The following is a 26,891-nucleotide window of genomic DNA, read 5'->3' as shown; positions in this document are numbered from 1 at the left end:
CATTTTGATAATCTTAAAGGTCCAATGACATGAAATTTTTTTATATTAATATGAGTTCACCTGGCCTGTACATGGTCCCCCAGTGGCTAGAAATTTCAATCGGTGTAAACCGAGCTTTGGCTATCTTTTTCTGTATTTGAGAAAATGAAAGTTCAGACGGGCTGATCTTGAATCTCCTCCCCATGATGTCATCCGGAGGAAAGGTAACCCCCCCCTTTCTCTGCTTTACCTGCCCAGAAAATTTGGCTCGCCAATGAGAAAATGAGCTAGGGTGATTTGAATTTTTCCTCGAGAGATATCATAGCTTGCAAACGAGCAATAGTTCATTTATCCGAGCCTCTGAAGAAACAATGGGTTAATTTTATTTTCTCTGCATGTGCCGACACAACTTCCCAAAGTTTTGTATGGTCCAAACATTTCACAGACGACTGTTTCCACAACTCTACCAAGCAACAATTTCTAATGTGTTGCCTAAGTCTTCAAGTTCAGACAGGTAATCTTTCTCTCAAAATCGTTCAATACTGTTTATGCATCAGTAAGTCAAGCCAGTGACTAAAATATCAACTTTACATCACTTCTTTTTAGGATGAAAATGATCTTATTTAAATTAGGGACATATTATATACAGAAAGCGATCAAAGAACAATCTTTCCACACAGCGCAAGTTTATCTGGCAAACCCGTTATGAAATCAATAACGCACGTTACACTGCACAACAAAGCTCTTACTGTATGTACAACAGCGTGTTTGCATTGGTGAAAGCATTAGAGAGAGTGCAGAAAATGCATTGCAATGATAAGATCTTGATTCTCGCAATCAACAGACTGTCATCTGCTTGCTCAATGCTCAGCAACATTTTATGTAATGGGAATAGATCTAAATACTTAATAAACTTCTCACAATTTGTTAATCTCGATCGCTGTAATAGTAAAAAAGTATAACAGCTGTAGTAAAAGTATTTGAGAGAGTCTCACATGTAATATGTAGCTATTTCATATGCAAGCATGTCAGCCAATCACAGCAGTGGGCGGTTACACTGAATCTCATAGCAGACATGCCCCTTCAAATCAGAGGCTAAAATCAGGCTAGGAAAAATGTCTTTTATTTCTAAATTATGACTTTTTTTTTAATCTAAAAAGCATACTAACATTATAAGGGCAACTCAGGAAACATTATAAAATAATCCCATGTCAGGGGACCCAGAACCTTTTGTGCAATGGAAATGTTCCATGGATGTTAAACTCTCTTCATGGTCATGGAACCATCAATGCCACTAAGGAACCTCTATTTTTAAGAGTGTAACTGGCTGGCATGGCATTCCCATTTGAATCCTTTTCTCCACTGAACATTTCTTTTAAACTTGGGGTCATGGGTAATTATTCTTGGAATGTACAACTTCTAGAAACGTATATTCAGAGGCTCTTCTTACATATTGTACTCCATTTGAGAAACAGTCGTTTAAAAACACTGAAGTATTACAATTTGTGCCATTCCACCGTCCTTCACAAAGGTCCCGTCTCTCAGAACACAGCTTTACCACGTAAGCAAGCCGGAGGCCAGATTATGCTCTTACTGACAGATCACACTAACACACATGGAAGCACACGCACACACACATTCAGAGCAGACCCCATAGGATAAACAAACAAACATTCAGCCTGGCTTTTTGCATGGTACCGTACACTGTATCGTCTTTGACCTGAGAGGCCCATGTGACTATTTTGAAGAACATTTGTTTCATTTTCAATTCTGTCTTATAAAGCATCATACACTTCACATTTTAGTTGCTTCCAAAAAATATTGATTTTAACCTGTAAGACTCAACAAATCAAAACAGCTGGCCGAAGTCACTTGCTACACTGGGTGTAAAACAATATCAACCATAAAAGGAAGCCATTGTGTAGTGGCAATGGTTACATGCCTGCAACAGCTGAAACGTTGCCTGCTCAGTTGATCTGCTAGAGGCCACGCACACCTGGCTCAGAATGAAACAGTTAGCAACTCCATAATTATAGGCCAAAGAGTCAACACTATTAACACAAGACATTAAGTGATCTGCAGTACAAGAGTTTAATTGAAAAGAAAGAGACCGTCTGTGAAGACAGATGCTAAGTATTACCATATTTATGCGAGATCAAGCTTCTAATGCACATTAGAATTTATGGCTGCCACAGAACTGTTAAAAGTATTTTGGGTTTATTATGCTGAACTTGTTCACCACACAAGCTCATGAAAGGCATACAGTATAAAGGTTTCAAGGGATAGTTGATCCAAAAAAGGAAAAATTTTTTAATTTACTCACACTTATGTCGTTCCAAACCTGTATACATTTCTTTCTTTCACGGAACACATAACTATCAAATGGCGTCAGAAGTAATAATATATTTGCGTACAAGCACAGAATCGTGTTGCATTGGGTCAAAAACTGTCTGATGTCCACATTTATCCTGCATTGAGTATCTAACAGTAAAGGGATGCTCCGTTCTATTTGTGAGGTACTCCCTGTGCTTTTGCCAATTCTGGCAACATGACAGATGGATTTGGAATGTTTGCTGTAATGCATCCACAGTGTTGTTGTTTTGTTGTGTACAACTTATAGTCCCTTTGTGTCCTTTTTGAGATTCAGGGCAGTGGAATAAAAAAAAAGCAAGGTCTCCAATGTTTTTTTTTAAAGGAACCTCGTTTAAAGGGATAGTTCACCCAAAAATGAAAATTACCCCATGACGTATTCACCCTCAAGCCATTCTATACATGACATTCTTCTTTATAGCTTTATAATGGCAGTGAATGGAGGACGAGATTTTGAAGCCCAAAAAAGTGCATCCATCCACCATAAAAGTACTCCACACAGCTCCTGGGGGGTTAATAAAGGCGGCCTGTTGGAATTGTTAAATATGAATATTGTTAAATATGAATATTTATTGTTAAATATGAATATTTTTCTTCAGAAGGCGGCCTGTTGGAATTGTTAAATATGAATATTGTTAAATATGAATATTTATTGTTAAATATGAATATTTTTCTTCAGAAGGCCTTTATTAACCCCCCGGTGAAGTGTGGAGCCCTTTTATGATGGATTGATGCACTTTCAAAATCTCCTCCATACACTGCCATTTAAACCTTGGAAGAACCAGGACATTTTTATCTCAGATTGTGTTTGTCTAAAATATGAAAGTCATATCATATACACCTATGGCTTGAAGAGTAATTTTAATTTTTTGGGTGAACTATCCCTTTAAAGGGATAGTTAACTTTGAAATGAATTTTTTATGTGTTTTAGCTTACCTCAAGGGCATCCAAGATGTAGGCGTCTTTGTTTCCACAGTATTTTCAATTTTGAAATTTTTCGGTAAAACCGTTGTCTATCAGTCATATAATGGAGATTTACGGGGCCCACCTAAAAGAGCATGCACAGAGAAGTCCAAATTAAACATGATTTAATGACTCGGGAATGTAAGTACACATTGATGGCCCAAGACACGAAACGAGCGGTTTGTGTGAGAACTGATAAACAACATGACTGACAAACATGACTGATAAACAACAACGCTTTGACCGAAAAATACCATAATTGAAAATACAGTGGAAACAAAGACACCTACATCTTGGATGCCCTTGAGGTAACGTTAAGCTAAAACATATCAAAAATTAATTTCAAAGTGAACTATCCCTTTAACATGACTCCGCATTCTAAGTATGACATGAGATTCACAACTGCGTCCATCTGTGTTTTGCATTCAAAAACACAAATATAAACAATAGGGGGCTATGGCTATTTAACACAAAATACAATGAGTTTAAGTATACAAGATGAAGGGCAGTGTATCTGAAAAAGAAACGGCAAGATTAAAAAAATATATATGTTTACACAATGAAAAAACTAATGCAAAACGTGTTCTGTGTGAATGGCCCCTTATTACCATATAGGGTATAACTTTAAATTTGAAAATGGTAAATATGGCAGGCTTGCTTTTAAATGACGTAACCCTAAAACAGACAACACAATGGCCCATTGTTTTTAGTTTGTTTCCCTCATGTTTTCATTTTAACCATAGCCACTTGTTCTCTTTTTAATTGCTTAACTGCACCCCATTGGCAGTGCTGATATATGCTGAATCATGAAAGCATGCATGTGATAGGCTGGTCGTAATGCTGCACAAAACACATATCTCATACAAAACAGGCAAATCCCTGAGTATAATGGTACAGGGGCTCATGAAATACCACATGCTCCCTTGCCAGGGTCCTGTGTATTTTTGAGCTTAATTCATACTGACAGAAGGCTTTTTTTTCCAATAGAAGGCTTTGTGGAATTACATTATAACACTGCATTGTGACTTCAAGCAGCCAAACCAACAAGGAAAATATTAAATTAAGAAAAAAAAAAAAAAAAGAGTGAAATAGGGAACATAATGAACAACAGCAGGCTCATTAAAAGATTTCAGGAAATATGTAAAAGCTGATGATCAAATGTTATTCATTGACACTACTTTTCAAGTATGCGAGTATGATATATTTTTTATGGTAATTTTATGGTGCTTTTTGTCCTTTATGGATCTTGACAGCCGCAAGTTGTTGTATGCTTCCAATGAATGGAAAAAAGCAACGAGAACCTTCTTCTAAATATCTGCTTTTGTGTTGTGTGTCCACAGGATAAATAAAATTCACACAGGTTTGAAACAACATGGCCATTCAGTTTGAAGTCTCTGGCCACTACACTTACTTCAACTCAGACCTGTATGAATCCTGTGTGTTCAGCCTGTCTCACTGAACAATGCCGCCCTGTGTGTGTTCAGGGCCACCGGCCCCACCGTTACTGCTCTAGGAGCGGGAACAGGGACAGGAGCTGACACAAAGCAGCTGTCTGAGACCACTTGATTTGCAGGAAGTCCTGCCAACATCTGGTCCTTCTATTAGAGACCTTCGAGAACCAGAGCAGGCGACAGCAGGCTCTAAAAGTGAGACAAACTCTTAAGGTGAGGGAAAGTATTGTTTCTAGTCATGAGGTCTATGGCCACAAGGATATCACACTCTAACAATTGGCTAGGTAGCTATTAGCTAATAGTTCAATTATGGTCTAGACATTGAGGTCTTTGTGTATTTGAGGGTGGACGTGGACGTATAAAATAAGAGGTTTGACTAAAGGACACTTCCTCCTCACTGACTCCGCTGGCACACACAGAGAAACTCCTGTTAGTGATGTCATTAGTTATAATATAATGCTAAAAACCTGATTGAGGATATATCTGGGCCCTGAAATTGTGCGTACACTTCTAAGTAGCAAAAAGCGTCAACACCTTACAGTTGGGTTCAGTTTAGTTACTGCATTAGCTAACATGAAATTGCAATAGCATTTTAATTTTTACTTATACTTATAAATTCTTAACATTTGAAGTTGTGTAAATCAACATTGGTTAAAATATTATGAACAATCATGAATTACAAGAACAATATTTTGTTTTTTTATTAACCTGGATTAATAAGTGATGTAAATGCATGGTATGCATTAACTAATGGTAACAAACCGAACCTTATTGTTAATCTTAAACTTGCTTTAATTGTGTCAAACAGCCATAATCACCATTTGGGTTTTGTTTCATGGCTCATGGATGTCTGGTTGTGCTTGAGGGATGATGTTGACCCTATTTGGCCCTCCTGAGCAGAGAAAAGACATCAATCTAATGTGAAGTTGTAAGGGAAATCCTGCGAGCGTGCTGTTGTTCAAACAGAGTCCATAACCCCTGAGAGTCATTCAACAGCTTTTATTTAACACAGAGAGCAAAGGTGTTCCCCTTTTCTTTTCTTGTTTTGGTTGTTGAAGGTGTGGATAAACTAATTGCATAGTCAATTCATTTGCAATGGTGCGTCGTGGTATTATATCTTCCTTATAGTGAGCTCTGAACCACGTTATACAAACCTTGATAATTCATAGCTTTAGCAGAGTATATTAATTTAGCAGAAAAAAAGGATAGGCCTATAGATCATATCTGTATGGCCATAGACAGGGGGATTATGACCTCAACGTGATCTGTTTATTCATGTTACAGTTGAACATTAAATAAAAACATTAAAGTTAAAGGGCAGTGAAACACCTATAAATAAGCTATAAAATTATAATTTATAATTATTTACTATAATTGTAAAACATTTCAGTATAATTGATAAAAACAGTATAATATTATATATTTAATATCTTAAATATTTTATTATAATATTTTAAATATAATTATTTTGAATATATTAAATTAGTATATGAATGAATTTTTATTAGTATATCAAATTAAATGATTTAATAAGCATTCAATAAGTGTGACTGTTCAATTTTGTTTAATCAGTAACTGCCAAACCCACAATTGCAATATGATCATCACACAGTTCCACTCAAACTCACCCATTGTATTCTGTCCATGCACACATCTGAGCTGAAGCCGTTTCATTTGAGTATTCCGCTGTGCATAAGTGAGCTTTCTGTACAAATGAGAATCCATACAAGTCCAAAAGGTCTCAAAGAAGGGAAGGTAAACTCTCCTGGAGTGTCTGTTTGCCTATTCAAAACAATTCAAAAAATTCACTGATGGCAAAAGGTGGTCATAGCGCCGAGTGCAGATGCATACTAGAGCTGTGCTTCTCTTTATAACCCATGTCAGGAGGACGCTGTGCCCTAGAAGCTGGAATGTGACACGGAGAAGGCAGGAGGCAGAAATATTCACCACTGACAGACACAGACCAGTCAGAATGAAACTCTGGAGAGCAGTGAGTATGAAAGAAAGGGAAAGAGGGAGGTCTGGAAGACTGAGTGAGAAAGAGAGAGAGAGGGAGTCTGGAAAAGGAGGAGAACGAGGGGGATGGTTGGACTACAAGTAGAGAACAGGACATGACATGGGAATTTCATTCAGCCTGTACTTGGAATTTGCCTTTTAACTTGTGCTGGGAATTCTGCTGCGAGGCTCTCTGGGGAAAAAAAAGCATTTTTGTACATATATGTGTGCACGTGTACAGGAGTGACATTCATAAAAAATGCATCTTCTTTAAAATGCATTAGCCTACCATCAAATAACAATGAGAAATACACAGTGGTACGAGAATATATATGTAACGTAAGCCACACGTAATAATGTATGCATTTCTTTGCAGTAGCCAAATATAACAAAACATCACACAAAGTGGCCTTTGTTTTAAAGACGGACAGCTAAATACCTAGTGACCTGTAGGATATCTGTGTGAAAAGGAACAGTTTTCAACATTGATAATAATAAGAAATGTTTCTTGAGTAGCGAATCAGAATGTTAGAATCAAATCTGAAATCACAGGAATTAACCCTAAAACCGTATTCTGGACAAATGTGGGCAAAATAGTTTTGATTTATTTTTTTAAAAAATACTTCCCTTAATCTGAGCGGTACAAGACTTGGCTACTTTTCCTAAGTTTGCCTCCTGAACACACACCATTTTTTTGACTCAATTCTACAATGTTAAGCGGGTGAAAAAAAACTCCTTGATCTTGTATTTGGGTCAAAAATTGGCACCTATAGAAATGAATGGGAAAAACTGTAATTTAGAGCATTCTAAAATAAGCCAAAATAAGGCACCAGGTGACAGCAAAGTCACTTCATCTTTAGGTTTTAGCTCTAGGAACTTATTGGAATGATATTTTAATGTAGTTAAAAAAATAAAACATAAAAATAAGCATAATTTACATAGAAAATATGGTACTTTTTGAAGTAAATAAATTCAAAAATACCCCCAAAATAAAAAAACCCACCATAAATGGATAGACAAAACTTTAATCGAAGACAGTGATATAACAATTATAATAAATAAAAATTAGGATCACACCTGAGTCCTCTGTGCCCACATTTGTCCACAATTACAGACATTTCCATACATATCAAAATAGAAAAGTTATTTTAAATTGTAATAATATTTCAAAATAATTCTGTTTCTCCTGTATTGTTGATCAAATAATTGCAGCCTTGCTGAGCATAAGAGACTTTAGAACCAGAAAAAAAGGCGGCAAAGCTGAATTTAGTTCTAGCATCATTTGTTTGAAGCTGCCACTTGAAGTGTTATAGAATGCAATAAAATTCATATGGCGAAATTCTTTTGGCTCGTATTTGACAAAAGATAAAAACAAAAACAAAAAAACAATGACGGTTTAATGCGTTTAACCTTAGTTTGTCCATATAAACAACGAGCATTCCCATGAACTTTGAGCACACTCATTAAGCTGAGTTTCGGTGGCTTTTATAGGCCATAAAAGCCTTAGATAGTCTTTGACCTGCCCACCCAATGTGGCCATCTTCCTCTAATCTGATAGGAACCACTATAGATGTCTGTCTGCGACTGAGACCTGAGCTTTTGATCGCTCAGCCTGATCTTCTAACAACTCCATTATCACCATCCATGAAATGATCAAAGTTAGTTAAATGTGAACGGAAGGAACTGTGGTTAAATATCAAGCAAATGCTTTAAAATCACTAACGAACAGTGTTTTAATGATTTAAATCTGCTCTAAATCAATGAAAAGATAAGGAAGGGGCTAAACAGTTTGGTTAGATTTGCTGCAGCTTACATTACTATCATTCTAAACAATGAAGTGCCATATGAGAATTTAGTAGTCGCAGAAATAGTGCATATTGCATGAGAGTGCACGATCAAAGAGTACCCCAGCGCTGACGTTGACATACCTCATGTAACCTTACTAGATAATGGCTGGTAATAAAAGCTGTTTGAGCAGAGACAGCCCACGATAAACAAACAGTGGCAAACAATGAGCTCTGTACATTTGTTGTCTTGTCTGTCTTCTATTTTCAATTCTCAAATGGCTGAAAAACACTGTCACTAACCAGATAAATGCAATGGGGCTGTGATGATTAAGAAAACCTCTTTTCCCAGGGAATGGGCATGTCAAAAGCACACGAGACCATGTGAGCGAATAAAAGCAGAGAGACAGAGCCGTGCTCTGCCAGATGAGATCCACAGATTCTGAAGGAACATTATGTAGCAGATTGCAGAGCTACTGAAGTCCAAACTCACTCATGGAGATGATTAGATTAGCGTGATTGTTCAAAAGCTTTACGTAACGTTGGAGCATCCCTAGGGGAAAAAATAATGAGGAAATCTTTTCCTGGCCAAAGATTACATCTACAGCAAAAACCATATTGATGACGCACACAAGTGAAAAACAATGCATTCAACTAAACTTTGTATAGACAGGTACAACAATAAGGTCTGGTTTCACAGACAGGGCTTAGATTAAGCCAGGATTAGGCCTTAGTTCAATTAGGAAATTTAATAGCTGTTATAAACATGCTTTAGAAAATGAAAGAAAAAAAAAATGTTAGAGGTGGATTTCCGCGGGAGATTCGAGCATTTCTTTGCGTCATTACGTCACATCTGTACACATAAAGGAGGAGTTTCGGCTAGTAGGCTATATTGCGTGTGAGGATGTTTGAGGAGGAGATTTATAGCCTTTTCTCATGGCACTTGATATAATTAAACTTGTCAATTTGAGGGCGGATCCAGAAAGGTTTGAACGACAATCACCAGTGACAACAGATTCACCCGCTGTAAAATGCAAAAGACTTTGTTCGGATTTCGGAGTGGCTACAGAAAAAACGCGACTGCAACCAGACCCATGCGAAAACAAGGACAATATCTGAAGGGCATTACATGTAGTCACACAATGATGCTGTTGTTAACATTAACAATCTGAGAACAAAGTATAATTTGCACGGTTTTGCGTGATATAATAACTTGGCTCTTTCAGACTGCACGATTTTCAAAGTAGTCAGGTCGCTGCTCTTTTCACACTGCATGACTATCTTGGCCAGCATTCAGTCGCTGCTGTGTTCACACTGGACGATGGATCGGCGACAGAAGGTTTCACACTGCATGACTTTAGAAAAATCGCCGACAGACTCTGCCTAGCACGCTGCACGCAAACTACATTTCACAACAAACACGCGTGAGATATGAAAAGGAAACAACGCGCGACACCACACGTGCAAGACCGGAGTTCTCACGTGAGACTTTTTTTTTTCGACCCGGTTGTGGTACAGCTGGTGAAACAGACACGAGTGCTCCTGCCAAATTTCTACTAATTTTTCTTCCATTTATTGTGTCCAAATAGACCGAGAAGAAGCTTTTTTTTGTTGAAACAATGCCATATCATGTTGATATGTGATCTATAACTCCTCCCCGAACTCCCTGCTGCTCTGTATCTTGCTCTCTCACTGGCTGCCGGTGATCGCCGATGTAGTTTTCAGTCAAAACACTTTTCACACAGCAGGATTTTGAATCGCCGACAGGTCCAGATATTTAGCATGCCAAATATCTCACGGGCGTCGGCGACTCGTCGGTGATTCTCTCAGTTCGCGTCTTTGTTCATTCACACTGCGTGATTGTCACTCGCGTGAACGAGCGCCGATTTGCCTGTGATTTCGGGCATTTGTCGGCGATTTCTCAAAACCTGTCGGCGAGCCAAAATCGTGGCTAAAATCATGCAGTCTGAACTCGGCATAAGTGATTGTTGGATTTAATCAGCGCGATTTACTGCAATGTCAGAACCAGAACAAAAGTGGATGTTTCTTTCTTGTTCAGATGACATTTTCCGGTGAAAATTATTAGGTTGGTCATACTTTCAAAAACAATAATCTGTGATTCTGAATGCCAGTATCCACACCGGCACGGTGACTGACAGCTGCACACTGTCCTCAAACATTGTGTTCATCCATGCTGTGCAGTTGTTCTGACGATTTGTGCTGCCTTGTCGAAAAATGTTTCCCGTAGCACGAATCGATCACAGAATGTCGATTAATATAATATGAAATACAAGTATAATACAATTCTAAGTTGTGAGTAGCTAGACTACTGTTTTTATTTTTTTAAAAGATTACATTACAAGTGAAATATTATCATCAAATATTCATTTTTGACTTGTCGAAGCACACCTTTCCATAGTAACTGAAACTTTCAGTTATTCTTGTTCAGCTGGCTGACCGGACAAATATTCATATGCTAGTTAGCATTTTTTAAAGGGAAATTACTTTAGAACACTTTTGTTAAAAAAAAAATGAATCTGCACATGCGCATAACCAGTAAGTAGCAAATCTCAATGGGTAGCATGAATCGTCAGAACACATTTTTCAAGGGTGTTGAACAAACTCACGTAAAGTTGATAATTCCGCAAATGACTGCAATTGCAGATTTCAAACAGAGATGGCGACAAAGATGAAAAATGCAGGACTGCAGCTTTAAGAAATTTTTGTGCAAGTTGCTTGGGACTAGGCTTAAGCTTTGTCTGTAAAACCAGGGGTATGATTTACCAGCTTTGCGATTCAAAATGTTACTGCTTTAATTTTGATAATCTGGATCCTGGATATATAAGTATAAACCACATCCTTAACAACACCCCATCCCTCATTTGTTTTCCTGTTGAACAGGCATAAGTGTCTGCTGAAACAGCACAATTCAGCATCAGCCATCAGCTGCCCCATGTGCTGGCTTTTACTGCCCTGCTGCCCACAGTCAACACATTTCACACAGAGTCAGCACTGGAAAAATGACACTGATACATTGCATACACTTTAGGACATTCAACAGTATTCAGTTCAAGTGTGTGGATTATAGGATAATTTTAATTCTTCCAAGATTATTACATTTCAAGTATAAAATACACTCTTGGGCAAAAAAAACTAAAAAAAGAGCCAAAAATGGCTATATATATTATATATTATATATATATACATTATATATATATATAACAAACTTTTATTTTAGAATCAATTAATCATGATTAATCGATTTGACAGCAATGGCACTAATTGCCGTCAAATCGATTAATCCAAAAAAGAGCCAAAAATGGCTATATTTATATATATATATATATATATATATATATATATATATATATCACAAACTTTTATTTTAAAATCAATCAATCATGATTAATCGATTTGACAGCAATGGCACTAATTAATAATAACAAAGATCAGTATTCAGTGCCAATACTGATTAATAGTAATAATAATAATCATAAATAAAATAATAATAAATTACAAAATGTGAAAAACAAAATGTTGCTAATGGAGTACATAGAGATGATGCTATTCTGGTCTCTTGACAGGCTGTCTGAACAATGCCCACCCAAGCATTTATATGCCCTAGTTCCTACTTATCCTCCTGGCTATGTCTGCTTTCACATGAAATGTTTTGATAATGGTCGTCTTTTTGATATTACATTAGCTGAACATCTTAAACAATCTCTCACTTTTAGAGACCACAGAATGCATTCTTAATGAGGAGTAACACGGTGTATGCATACATGTATTTTAATGAAATGTATTTTATCATATTTTATTGAAATCTGTGAATATAAATAAAAGATGGATTAGCATAATTTCATTGAAATAAAACAATATCTTTATATATAGCTAATCAAAAGCAACAGAATTCGAATTCAGAGCATGGCCGCAGCACTAGACGTGGTTAAATCTAGAGTTACTTTAACAGTGCTTGACATTTGAAGTCCTGCCCTTGCTGCCTCCTGATAGTGTGTGTTATCGGCACAAAAATATGAAGCTTGCAGACAAATATTACCTTAGTGTATATTGGAATTCAAAGGACACATTGAAGAGCTGGGATTCAGAATCTATTTTAAACCTGCAAATAAACAGAGCATTTAAGAGTTTTAAATATTAAAAAAAATTAGTGCTATGATGCACTTTGGAACATAGTAAAGCTTTTTACTCCTAATAAAAATGATAAATCGTTTTTATGTGTACTAAAATATCTGTGTTGATTCGTTTTACTCGTAAATGTCCTGTTTGCTGTGAAATGCTTATTGGATTCTTTGTGAGTCATCTTCAGAACTGACGTAAAAGGCTCACTGTGTGCGTAGAAAAGGGGCTGATAATGATTCTACCTTGTGACTCTTAAGATGGAGAAATCTAATAGGAAAGCAAAAGTTCAGGATGAGGCAAAATAAATGTATTCAGCAACTCCCATTCAAATGTTCAGCCTTTGTTTTCACAGAAGTTGAACTGTCTGTTAAAGTCATTTGGAAGGATTACCACCCCCTCCGAGTCCTAACCGAGACGAGAAATTGAATCCCCATCAAACTCTACCCCTGGAATAACCTCTGTAGGTATATTGTGTAACCAAAAAGACATGAATGAATCAAGAAAGACACAACAAGGATTGAATACCTATGCCTAAGGGAAGACAAAAGGAAAAGAATATTGTACGAGACCCCCATCACTTAATTCAAGCTGCGAATGCAAGCCAAATCCTAGCCTTTGCCCCAAATCTGCTTTTCATGAAATTTTTAGACCATTAAGACTTAGTCTAAATCCATAGTTGGCATATAACATTAATGCCACTGCAAATCCTGGATCAGCTTTTGAATTGCCAAGCAAAACTTCAGAGATAAGACCTTTGAGGAAAGGAGGTACAATTCAGTTGAGTTCATTTATAGTGAAACTTTAGATTCCGTGTATTTAAATACCAAATAGCTTGCTATTGCTAGTTCAAGGAGTGGGGATATTTTCACTATAGAGAGAATTTGATTGGACAAAATGAACGAGTGCAGGATGAGTCATCAATATTTTTTAATGTGAACTAAAAGCTACATAACTCAAAATGTGAAGTTGCAGTCTACAAATTAATACAGAGTTGATTTGATATCGAAGCATATAGTGAGATCTAAAACCATCAGTATAAACCGTCCTACATCTTACGGTCATTTGCGAACAATTATTTCAGAAAATGAATGCAAGCACAGAAAATGTTTGAAACTTATAAATCTCAAATGATCTTGAAATTGTGCGCTGCCGAATGGTCTCAGATCTCAGCATTTGTAAACTCCCCCTAATTAATCTCATTAACAGTCAGAGTCTAAATCCTTTCCTCGAGAACAGCGAGCATAAAGAATCACTTAGATTTCCAAATACCTGCTTTACTCCGACTCCGCCACAAGGAAAAGTGCGTACGTCTGCTTAGACCCTGACATGACGCTAAACACTTTTCCGAGTTTAAAAAAAATAAACGTTAGCATGGATATTAGTGTAAGTACACTCGAAGATAAAATCTGTACACGTTTTATGAACAAGGCCCCAGAACTGTAACTGATAAGGTTAAGATAGAAGACAGCAAACAAAACATGTCTATCTGTAAAAAAACAAAAAACAATTGAGATCTCATCGTTCATGTGGCTGGTGTAGAGCTCATGTGATGTGCATGATGACACACTTCCATTGATCTAGAACTCATGATCATATTGATTCTGCTATATTAGATGTGAATCAGCACTTCAAAGAATTGGAAAAAAAAACTGATATATCGCATGACGCTGATCACTTTGAACAGACTACTCAGAGTAAATAAGACAAATTATTTTAGCTTTCGGTCACACAGTTTTTTTTGTTGCCACACACCACTATTCCACTGTTTCCCAGGCCCATTATAGAACATCCATCCTGACAGCAAAACCTGATTATAATGATATCCAGCATGATTTGAAAGTTTCACAAAGAGCACCTTATGTTGTTTCTGAATGCTTGGTTTTGGTGTACCTTTTGTTTATTTCCAGGGCTAAACTTTAAATCCCAGATTTTCAGTGAGGATGTCTGATCCCTACAGTAGTTCTGTTCCTACATTTATTCTTTCCTACAAGGTTTTTAATCCTATTGTTAAGTTAGCAAAGCCCCACTTGAGGGGTCAAAGGATAGAACAGTAAATGTTTCACAGCATGGAAAATCCTTGGACAAAATACACTTTCTCAAGAGGCTTCTGGTTGACATAGCGACAGTAGTGAAACTGTTTCACAAAATATCTCAACATAAAAGAATCAAAAAGAAATTAAAACAAACAGTGACGGACTAGTCGAGAGATGAAATCACTACACATAAACAATTTAAGGGGCAGCTACGTTCTGGTCATGTGTGTCTACTGGATATGCAAGTTGTCTCTGAGGATCCATTCATTAATAAAATAAATGTCATTGTTTGGTTTACCAGTAATGCTCATCATCTGTCATCCTCATAAACTGAAACATGCACAGGGGAAAACAAGCCACAACAAAAGAATAAGCCTATTTATTGAGTCTCTACTGAGAAATAAAAAAAAAAAACAACAACTATAAAATACAACCAGGCTTATATATTTTCTGGATACTTGCCCATGCAAAACTTGCATCAATGCCAGCGTATTATCAATTTGTTAAAATTCGGTATGAAATGGAAGACATGATAGTCTTTTCTTCCCTATTGTGACGTACATCCAAGTCAAACGGCTTCTCCAACCAGGAAAATGTAAAACTGATATAGCACCACTAATTACATCACTGAAACATGGACCTCTGTACAGATGCAAATAAACTGGTGGAAAAATAGGTTTGCAATTGGGGAAACATCAGTTGGATAGCTTCTCAGATTCAGAAATCTGCGAGAGTATTTTTTTTTGGAGTTACTTCACAACAGGAAATCTTTTAAAAAGAATCATATTAATGGAACCTAAATCACCGTTCATGGTGACTCTGCATGGTACGTCTTTGACTAAGTCTTTAAAATAGTCTTGGATCTAAAAATGCTGGCTTAAACACCTCTATTGGGATCTATGTACAATGAGTACCATATAGGCCTATTGTTTCAGAAAAATAACTATTGTGGAATAGTAAAAACAATAATAGTTCATTATTTGGACAGAAGTAAATGACAGTTCCAACCAAGGTAAGGAAAATCAAAACCATGTGGGCCAAAATAAAACATTTTATTCACTATACATACACATATCAAAACTGACTTTGCAAATTAAAAACATATAAAACCTTCTGCAGACACAAGATGGCTGCTAATGGAGAGCTTTTAACAGATCCTCACATTGATATTTTTCTGTTATTGTCCTAATACCGTCATGTGCCTTAATGTTCTTAAGGACAAACAGCACATCAGATAAAAGTGCTCTAAAAAAAAAAAAGAGGGGAAACTAGTATTAGATCTATTATAAAATAAGAATAATTGGAGTCATTTTACTACAAATTATGATTTAGTATTTAATAGCATAAATATAGTGAGAAGAAGTGTAAATAACTGCACACACACTACTGTACATTACATACCGTGTGTTGCTGGAGTCACTGTTGTCCCTGAATATCGCATGAGCGGTCTGAAGAAGATGTTTGCTGAAGTTCTGCAGCTGAGGTAGTGACGATCCAGCGTTCACATCAATAAACCATGAGTTTGGAAAACCATCTGCAATCTTTTTCGAAAGATAGAAGTTAGTTTTATAACTACCTAAGAAGTAACCATAAAATTAGATTGATGTAACTTTATGCACCTTTTTGCATTTCTGGATGGTGTGTTTCGGATCAGATATGTTAAGAATGGTTATCATCAAGTAACGGCCAAGAAGTTTCTCCAACATTAGCTCTTTTAGAAAATGTTCAGGAATCAAACCATCCCATAATGCCATGTTACCAAGCAACTGAAAAAAAATAAATAAATAAATCTTCAAACAATCAGCATGTCACAATGAAACAATTTACTCTAAATATTAGTTTAATTAACATGACCACATACTCTACCATTCAAAAGTTTGGGGTCAGTAAGAAAAAAAGAAAAGAAATGAATAGTTTTTTTTTTTTTCAGCAAGGACACATTCAAGATCTTACCTGCCCCAAACATTTGAACTTTAATGTACAAAAAGATGATATGAACATTCATCAAGACCAGAAGTGAAATGTCAAACCTTCACTGCTGACCAAAACTGCTTGTTCTGAAACTGGAACTGTGGTGACCTCTTATCATCTAAAAACCTAACACAAAGTCACCATGTCTTTCACACACAAATGTAATGTAATCTTAAAAAACACATCAACCTTTTAAATTATGATCAAATAAAATATAAAAAACAAACAAATCAAGATAGAACTTACTTTTTTGGGTACAGTGGGACAAAGACGTCATTATCAACTGAACTCCTTAACCTTTGAATAACTGCTTCAACAAAGGCCTGCAGGATGAAATCACAGGTTCATTATACTTACTGACATGACATCCATAGTTATATTCGTTTTGATCCATACAGAGTGTTAATGCATCATAGCTCAACACCTTGACAGGTTTGCTTTGTTCACCATCAAATACAGAATAATCATCCTGTATTCTCTTGCACAATGTCGTGAGGGTTTGAGACTGCTGCGTTGACAAAGGGTCCCAGACCAGCTCCACGAAACCTGCCAAGAACATCAAGCAATATTTTAATGAGATAATTAGTTCTGATCTTCCAAACGAATCGTACAGTGAAAGCAAGACATTCTAATCTGCTTAAAGTGCAACGTCACATTTATTTGTCAGCAAAAGTAACCCTTTAATAGTAAATTATAATCAAAAGCTTGATATTAAAATATTCTCTGAAATATTCTGTTTTCAAACTCAATGTAAATGCATGCAGATTGGTGGGAATTATAAAAATGTTGGCGTAAATATGTGCAAATGACTCGCCTTGAACTTTAGAGAGGATCGTCTTCTCAATTATGGTGGGCAGTGTCGTCTTATCCATGTTCTCAGATTCCTCAAAACCCAGACCGTGACAGAATTTCTCCACAGCAGAATACCACGGCAATGCCTCAAAGTCATCACCATCTGCCTACATTACAAAAATTTTTTAAAATATGTTAGGTATAACATGAGTAGCAAGACGTCAACGAGAGACATATATAAAAATAGTGAACATTTAAAGGTCATTAAAAGAAATGTCAATCTTTGCCAATCGACAATCTAAATCAAATCTTAGGACGGAATAGAGTTCTGGAAATAAGTGTCATTTCATTAAACAATTTTTGCATGTGTAAACATTCGTTGATTTAAATGGTCAGTTGGTATTAGGGCTATCACAATAGCAGATTTTCACTAGGCGATTACCATAGCCACAAGAATTCATAATAATATTATCAAATTATCTATAGAAACTTTGAAATAAATGCAGGTAGAGTGTCCTGCTTTTCCGTGTCCTCTCCTCAAACATGATTCTGTGCGGATATTGTAGCTACAGTTTGTGACGGCTAGAAACCAACGTTAAGTTGCAATACCTCCATCTGCTATATTGTCAGTCAGATAGTTACTGATGCTGGATTATTTATAATATTTTTGTACAGTACAGTAATATAGTGTTATTAACACAATATCAGGATTTCATTTTTTTACTATCATGGTTATCGTCAATTCCAGTATAATTGGTGACACAGCTTTTAGTGTTGACATTGCACAGCACTGCAGTTCTAATAATCTGTAATGTAATTTTGTATGTTAATGTTAAAAAGCTAATATAATTAAAGCTGCAAGCAGCGATGGGCGGGCCCTCGCACCTGTAGCGCGTTGGGGTGTGAGGCGGCCGCGTTGCATATTCTGCGGCTCAGCCGGTGCAGCTGTGAAATTTTTCGCTGCTTCGTTAAAGGTCACTTCCTGTTGCCACTAGGTGGCGCTATGACTGTGGGTGAATGTCGGCATGTAGATTTGTTCAGGGCGGGACTCTTGTCAAATGTGTACAATTTCGTGCAGATCTGGGCATTTACAGCCAAGTTACTACAACTTCCTGTTTCATGGTGAATCTTCGACGCTACAGACACGCCCATGGTCGAAACCCGCAGATAGCACAACTTTACATCGTCAATGCCTTTAAAAGGCACAGCAGAAAATTGAAATCGATCTGACTAAATCCCTAGGAGGAGTTAGTTAAAGTACGTAATGAGTAAATCATCCAAAAATGGCGGTAAAATTCGAAATGGCCGACTTCCTGTTGAGTTTAGGGCATTGCTCCAAGAGACTTTTTTGTGCGTCTGGACACGGTAGATGGACCACAGAAATTTCGTACATGTCGCTCAAACATGCGACGGCGGCTGCTTCGTTAAAGGACACTTCCTGTTGCCACTAGGTGGCGCTATGACTGTGGGTGAATGTCGGCATGTAGATTTGTTCAGGGCGGGACTCTTGTCAAATGTGTAAAATTTCGTGTAGATCTGGGCATTTACAGCCAAGTTACTACAACTTCCTGTTCCATGGCGAATCATCGACGCCACGGACACGCCCATCGGCGAAAACATGCAGATAGCACAACTTTACATCGTCAATGCCTTTAGAAAAGGTACAGCAGAAATTTGAAGTCGATCCGACTAAATCCCTAGGAGGAGTTCGTTAAAGTACGGAGTGTGTAAATCGTCCCAAATCGGTCGCCAAATTCAAAATGGCGGACTTCCTGTCAAGTTTAGGGTATGGGTTCTTGACGCTTTTTTGTACGTCTGGTCATGGTAGATGTACCACAGAAATTTCGTACATGTCGGTCAAACAAGCGGCGGGGGCTGCTTCGTTAAAGGACACTTCCTGTTGCCACTAGGTGGCGCTATGACTGTGGGTGAATGTCGGCATGTAGATTTGTTCAGGGCGGAACTCTTGTCAAATGTGTCAAATTTCGTGCAGATCTGGGCATTAACAGCCAAGTTATTACAACTTCCTGTTTCATGGCGAATCATCGACGCCACTGACATGCCCATCGATGAAAACGCGCAGAGAGCACAACTTTACATCGTCAATGCCTTTAGAAGGCACAGCAGAAATTTGAAGTCGATCCGACTAAATCCCTAGGAGGAGTTCGTTAAAGTACGGAGTGTGTAAATCGTCCAAAAATGGCCGCCAAATTCAAAATGGCGGACTTCCTGTCGAGTTTATGGTATGGGTTCTTGAGGCTTTTTTGTGCGTCTTGATATGATACACGTCCCCACCAAATTTTATGCATGTAGGTTGAACGTGGACGAGAGGCTAATTTTTTCCAATTTTCTAGGTGGCGCTAGCGTGCCATTTTGCCACGCCCATCCGCGAAACCCACAAAATACAAAATTTTTCACCAGTCCTGACATGCGTGCCAAATTTGGTGAGTTTTTGAGCATGTTGCGGCCCCGAAAATGGCGCTTACTTTGCAGAAAAAAGAAAAAAAAAATAAAGCTGCAAGCAGCGATGGGCGGGCCCTCGCACCTGTAGCACGTCGGGGTGTGAGGCGGCCGCGTTGCATATTTTGCAGCTCAGCCAGTGCGGCTGTGAATTTGCTACGCTGCTTCATTAAAGGTCACTTCCTGTTGCCAGCAGGTGGCACTATGATTGTGGGTGAATGTCGGCATGTAGATTTGTTCAGAGCGGGACTCTTGTCAAATGTGTAAAATTTTGTGCAGATCTGGGCATTTACAGCCAAGTTACTAGAACTTCCTGTTTCATGGCGAATCATCGACGGCACGAACACGCCCATGGACGAAAACGCGCAGATAGCACAACTTTACATCGTCAATACCTTTAGAACGCACAGCAGAAATGTGAAGTCAATCCGACTAAATCCCAAGGAGGAGTTATTTAAAGTACGTAATGAGTAAATCATCCAAAAATGGCTGTAAAATTAGAAATGGCCGACTTCCTGTTGAGTTTAGTGCATCGCTGTAAGAGACTTTTCTGTGCGTCTGGACACGGTAGATGTACCACATAAATTTCGTACATGTCGGTCAAACATGTGGTGGGGGCTGCTTCGTTAAAGGTCACTTCCTGTTGCCAGCAGGTGGCGCTATGACTGTGGGTGAATGTCTGCATTTAGATTTGTTCAGAGCGGGACTCTTGTGAAATGAGTAAAATTTCGTGCAGATCGGGGCATTTACAGCCAAGTTAATACAACTTCCTGTTTCATGTCAAATCATCAACGCCACGGACACGCCCATCGACGAAAATGCGCAAATAGCACAACTTTACATCGTCAATGCCTTTAGAAGGCACAGCAGAAATGTCAAGTCGGTCCGACTAAATCCCTAGGAGGAGTTCGTTAAAGTACGTAATGAGTAAATCATCCAAAAATGGTGGTAAAAATAGAAATGGCTGACTTCCTGTTGAGTTTAGGGCATTGCTCCAAGAGACTTTTCTGTGCGTCTGGACATGGTAGATGTACCACAGAATTTGCGTACATGTCGGTCAAAAGTGTGGCGGGGGCTGCTTCGTTAAAGGTCACTTCCTGTTGCCACTAGGTGGCGCTATGACTGTGGGTGAATATCGGCATGTAGATTTGTTCAGGGCGGGAAACTTGTCAAATGTGTTAAATTTCGTGCAGATCTGGGCATTTACAGCCAAGTTACTACAACTTCCTGTTTCATGGCGAATCATCGACGCCATGGACACGGCCATCGATGAAAACGCGCAGAGAGCACAACTTTACATCGTCAATGCCTTTAGAAGGCACAGCAGAAATTTGAAGTCGATCCGACTAAATCCCTAGGAGGAGTTCGATAAAGTACGGAGTGTGTAAATCGTCCAAAAATGGCCGCCAAATTCAAAATGGCAGACTTCCTGTCGAGTTTATGGTATGGGTTCTTGAGGCTTTTTTGTGCGTCTTGATATGATACATGTCCCCACCAAATTTCGTGCATGTAGGTTGAACGTGGACGAGGGGCTAGTTTTTTCCAATTTTCTAGGTGGCGCTAGCGTGCCATTTTGCCACGCCCATCCGCGAAACCCACAAAATACGAAATTTTTCACCACTCCTGACATGCGTGCCAAATTTGGTGAGTTTTTGAGCATGTTGCGGCCCCGAAAATGGCGCTTACTTTGCAGAAAAAAGAAAAAAAAAAATAATTCTAACAGTTTCAATAGGGTCCTCGCACTGTTAGTGCTCGGGCCCTAATAAACTAGTAATTTAATGAAGAAATATATGTAAGAACAAAATCAATTTCAATTGTAAGAACAAATTCAATTTGTAAGGACAAATTCAATTTTATTCAGTACCATAATTTAATTTGTTTGACGTACAAGTTGCTGAATACACACCTTCAAATCTACAATGCAGTCTGAGAAATCTGTCTTGTAAAATAATAACTAAAAATACGTGCTGATACAAATACACATGATATGTGCTGTAAGCTGTAAAAATGCAATATTTGACAATAAGCAGCATACTTAATCACTACTCATACTGTCAAATGCTGAGTTTGTCCTGATCCACAATTTCTTATGGATGAAAAACCGGTTGTTTCAGATCCAAACACAGCATATCATTTCAAGCTGATTTGAATGTAGCACAAAATAATCAGGTGGAAAGTCAAAATAACCATAGCTCACCTGAAGAGGATTCCAGCCAATGAGCTGGTGTCGGATCAGGGGTGCCAGGAGCTTAGGGAGGCACAGGCCAATGTAGGCATTACTGTAAGACTCTTGGAAGGAGACGCGCCACTCATTAAATCTGGAGAGGATTTTTTTCACGTCCCAGAAGTCTGTCTGAACATCTGCAAACACTTCCTGGGCCTTTTTCAGTAGATCATCTGAAATTGAATCAAAGTTATAGATGGCGTACATATTTCATATAAACACAAGTATTGGATGTGATCTCTGCATTTCTAGGCTCTGACACCACTGTTCAAAGTCAGCATTAAACGGATAGACTTTCCTCCTGTGTTGGGGGGAGTAGGTGGGGTGAATTAGCTATTTTGAATAAAAATTACATGTGCATGGATATATAATTTATAATAAATACAGGAATAACAATAAAAAAAAAGAATTGTCCATTTTCATTTCATGGTGACTAAAAATGATTTTATTTGTGCTTCAATAAAGCTTCTCACACCTCTTTTACTTTGTAGCTCTGCCTCCTGCTCTACTGTTGGTTCCCAGTCACAAGGTACGCACCCAATGTCTTCATAGGACAAGCTTAGACATGAAAACACATAGAGAATAGAAAACCCAATGATAAATGACTTTGACAACGGTAATTTAAAGATTATAAGCATCTCAGAAAGCCTCGAAAGGCTGTAATCTATAAAGACTCATAATGTCAGGCTAAGTATATCCAGTGTTTACAGCAATAACATTCAGTAATGGTGAAAGTGCATACATTATAATCCATCTCACCTCTGCTGAGTGGTGCTAGAGTCTGCAGTTGCGTCACCATTGCTGTGTGAATCAGTGTTATCTACGAGACATCCACAATACACAATATTATTGAATGAATGTGCATTCAGTGCTGTGATTGATGGAAGTTATGATCATTATAAAAATAAAGGAGGGTATAAGATGTGAGGCCTCCTCTACATAATAATTTCGCAATGAAACTAAAAAACAGTTGTAATCTTACAGGTTAATTTTTGAATCTGTGAGGATTCCTCCAGTAGTGCTTCTCTTCTCTGACTCAACAGCGCCTCCGCCTGGTCAATATAGAGACTGTGCATGTCCAGCTCAACAGAGTTTATTAAAGCCATCTGAAAAATAAAACAATCTACTTAAAGGCTCTGACACACCCCAAGTCGGCATCAAAGACCTAGAGGTGACGAAAGCTGATTTTGTTGTTGCCCTCGCATGGAGCAGGAGCCACGAACGACGTGCCAAGTGAGCTGAACTCAATGAAGTTCAGCGAATTGTATGAATGGCATTCGTGGTTCGGCTTGTCCAAAGATGGCTCCTGCATGTATACACGAAGTGAACTGCACTCACTAGCTGCACTCACTTTTTGCACACAGCAAAAACTAGCCCGAAGGACGCCCACCAATGGCCCAACGTTGGCTGACCATTGGCTTGGTGTGTCATAGCCCTTTCACCATTAAATCCGTGGAGCATCTAAATTGTATATAACTATTCTGTATTACATACATACTTCATTTAGTAACAATAAACTTTGCCTACCTTCTCAGACAGGCATTCCAGTAGGTTCTGTGAGAAAGCGTTCATGGTACGGTAGAATCGGAGCTGCTCATCTGCGGGGTGGTTTTCGAGGCTCTCTAAAGTGCTCTTGGCCATTTCCACATCCAGCTGCATCCTCCTCAGCTCTGCCTCTCGCGCCCTGTGCACCTCCTTAAGCGATTCCAACCTGCAGTGAGATTTTTTATATCAATTATATACTGTATACTGCCATTCAAGTTAGTAAGATTAGTAAGTTAGTATGATTTTTTCTAATGTTCTAGAGGCTGCATTTAGATCGTGTCAGGACAGTGTTGTGCGAGAGAGAATTTTTTTTTTTTTAAAAATCAAAAAAAAAAAAAAACACAGGACAGGTTAATCACTTTTAGAGGCTGGCTCCATTTATCATCAAAACAAAATAAATGACAGATTAGGTGGGTGAGGGTGATGGTTGCTCCGATGCGCGACAACAAGTCATCAAACTGGCCGCGGGACTGACAGAAGTACGGCTAAAAGCGGCCCCTCATCCAGGCGCAGCTCCTGGAGCAAATGGTGAAACTCTCCAAACTCGATTCGCCTTAGAAGGATTCGGTGTACCCAAATACGGCAACGATGATCCCTACGCCACTGTTCTACTCTCCATTTCAAATACAGAGCAGTGACTCTCTTGATGAATGGTCGATCAACATCAGCCGTCTTGTAAAAAGATGCCCGCCAAATGCCAAACGCCAAATGTAAAAAGATGCTCGCGTAAATTTTGCTTCAAACTTTTGTTTTTTTATGCGCGCCAAAGTGTTCAAGCGTATAACTACGGTAGGCGCCAAATTTGACACGGTATTCATGCCCGGTGTGAATGCACCAAAAAAAAAAAGAAAAAAAAAAGACATTTCTATTTGAAATTATTCCTGTGATGGTAAAGCTGAATTTTCAGCAGTTAGTTATTACTACAGTCTTCAGTGTCACTTGATACTTCATTCTGAAATTATTCTAATATGCTGATTTGCTACTCAAGAAATATCTCGTAGTATTATCAATGTTGAAAACAGTTATACTGCTTGATTTCTTCTGGAAACCATGATAAATTTTCCCCCCAAGATTTTTCATGAATAGAAAGTTTAAAAGAAAAGCATTCATTTGAAATATAAAACTTTTTTAACGCTACATTTTTACTCTCAATTTTGATCAGTGCATCCTTGCTCAAAAGTTTTAATTTATTCTTCAAAAATAAATAAATCTTACTGACCAAAACAGTAGTATAGTTAATATTCATATTTTAAGAATGTTTTATGAATGTTAAATGTTTTTATATATTATTAATTAAAAACATCTATAAGGAATGCATAACAGCAGCTTACTTTCCAATGATTCTCTTCTTAATGACATCAATTCTGATTGGTGGTAGCTTTTCAGGGATGTCCATTTTCTTCTGTCGGGCTGGTCTAGGAGCCTGCCAATCCTTCTGAGAATACAAGGAAAGGTCCTTGAAACACTATGGAAGTTAATATTAAGTTAAATATTATCCACACTATTAATATTAAGTTAAATACTATCCAAAAAGGCTTAAGATTATTAAAATCTGTCACAGTGTCAGGTCTCACTTGGTGTCTTTTGACTCCTTTTCCAATCTGTTGCTCTTCCCACATCTGCTGGTCTTCCTCCTCCTGGCTATCAGAAAAACTCTCGTCACTATCACTTCCTACAGAGCACAAACCCAGAACATTTCATCTCTCTCCAAACTACTTTAGCAGTGATTTAATATACACAAGTAACACAAGATTCTCACCCATCTTCTCAGCCATTCGCTCTCTGAGAGTCTTGGGTTTGGGTGCAAACTCGATTCTGCGCTCATGATCATCTAGATCATTGTCACTGTCTTGTTCTTCATTGCTCGGATCTTCTTCCTGTAGGCTTCCAGGAGTGTGGGGTGAATCCAGTGAGATGTAATCTTGCTGGCCTCTGGCATTTCTCCTTTTCTCTTTGGCAGCACGGATATTTCTAGCATCAGGAATGATGACTGCAACAATACAAATTAACAATGAGTAAACAATAACAGATTTTTCATAGTTTGGTAAACCATCGCTTTAAACCTCGGGTGGTCCTCAGGGTTTTAAAGTTCCCCTGTAGACAATTGCAATAGAAAGTGAAATTTTAAAGTGAACTACTCCTTTAAGGCTAAATGGCCCCAAAAAGGCCACAATATGAAGTAAATGGGGAAAATATTATCTCCTTAATATTGTGTTGAATTTATATAGAAATAAATGGTGGCTAATTCAGAGATACCATGAGATCCTCTCAAAATATTAATGAAATAATATAGTGCATTAATTTAATTAAAAAAACAAAACGTTATGCTTATTGTATTTAATCTGTTTTGTTCAGATAGTTAACTGGTTCCTTAGGCAAATGATTTAGGTGAAGACAGAACCTCTTTGTGGTTTTGAAGAACAAGATGAACTTGACATGGCAGAAGAGCTTGCATCATCATCATCATCATCATCATCACTGTCAGGGGGTATTTCTTCCACAGAAGAATCGGCATCACTGTCAGATTGCAAACTGACATCCTTATTCTTCTTAACTGAAAACAGATAAAGTGTTATGGACCATAACATTCACTGGCAGATGAAAATTATGTCTTCAGATCAGACCTAAGTAGTTATTTCAGTTACAGTACCTTGTAATGGTACAGGAGCATCCTCTTTATTCCGCGCCTGGAACACAACTTCTCTATTGACTGACCGTTTTACTTTAAAACTTCCCTCAGTGGCTGTAACTTAAGAGAGTAAGGTTTATTCGTTAAAACGAATCTATTTACCATATAAGAGCATATGACTGGTTATAGTAAAATGTTCACCGTCTTTATCGTCAAAGAAGCTGAGTGTTTTTTTGCTCTTCGACTGGTGTTTTATGTCTCTGGACTGGAGTCCGGTGACAGAGGGCTCCTCACCATCACTGGAGTCACACTCGCGAGCCTTTGAACTACCTGAAATCCTTCCTCGCGGTAAATTTGCTTTTGAATCTGCTTTCTCCGTTTCCATTCTATCGTCAACACCGCCGAGCTTTTCATTCTCATCTTCATCACTGGATTCATTTTTTCTTTGCCTGAAATTTCTGCGCGGCTTTTTATTAAACATTTTAAATACAATCCAACGTGAACGTGAAATCACCGTTTTGTAGTGACGTATTTTGTACTTCCTGGTCAACGTTT

The 26,891-nt window shown here is 38.0% G+C and overlaps 2 protein-coding genes across 7 annotated transcripts in view; both read right to left on the bottom strand.

The window, feature by feature from the left end:
* Nucleotides 1-16,135, bottom strand: part of eva1ab (eva-1 homolog A, regulator of programmed cell death b) — a 27,063-nt gene extending 10,928 nt beyond the window's left edge. The window contains exons 1-2 of one of the 3 annotated variants that reach the window (XM_089120440.1): nt 6,392-6,802; nt 3,286-3,397 (exon numbers count right to left, since the gene is read on the bottom strand). The gene's annotated coding sequence lies outside the window, so the exon portion shown is untranslated. Of the gene's footprint in view, nt 1-3,285; nt 3,398-6,391; nt 6,803-16,116 lie in introns of those variants that run through there. The other 2 variants (XM_089120441.1, XM_039668102.2) reach the window with 2 other exon arrangements.
* Nucleotides 15,749-26,891, bottom strand: gcfc2 (GC-rich sequence DNA-binding factor 2). Of its 4 annotated transcripts, none has more exons than XM_039668147.2 (18): nt 26,538-26,891; nt 26,358-26,456; nt 26,109-26,261; nt 25,467-25,697; nt 25,282-25,379; nt 25,039-25,172; nt 23,690-23,873; nt 23,145-23,268; nt 22,922-22,982; nt 22,638-22,720; nt 22,136-22,335; nt 17,501-17,645; nt 17,111-17,232; nt 16,933-17,009; nt 16,746-16,812; nt 16,335-16,481; nt 16,117-16,256; nt 15,749-15,960 (listed from the first exon to the last, which is right to left on the bottom strand). In XM_039668147.2, the coding sequence occupies exons 1-18, from the start codon at nt 26,815-26,817 to the stop codon at nt 15,849-15,851; spliced, it is 2,457 nt and encodes an 818-aa protein (XP_039524081.2). In that variant the 5' UTR covers nt 26,818-26,891; the 3' UTR covers nt 15,749-15,848. The 4 variants fall into 4 exon arrangements, with proteins under 4 accessions (XP_039524081.2, XP_039524089.2, XP_039524099.2 ...); XM_039668155.2 differs by having other exon boundaries at nt 26,358-26,450; XM_039668165.2 differs by having other exon boundaries at nt 25,039-25,142; nt 26,538-26,890.

The sequence above is a fragment of the Pimephales promelas genome, chromosome 15 (genome assembly GCF_988280905.1).
Source record: "Pimephales promelas chromosome 15, fPimPro1.hap1.1, whole genome shotgun sequence".
Classification (NCBI taxonomy): Eukaryota; Metazoa; Chordata; class Actinopteri; order Cypriniformes; family Leuciscidae; genus Pimephales; species Pimephales promelas.
Note: the sequence above shows the minus strand (reverse complement) of the source record. Positions and strands in the feature narration are given on the sequence as shown.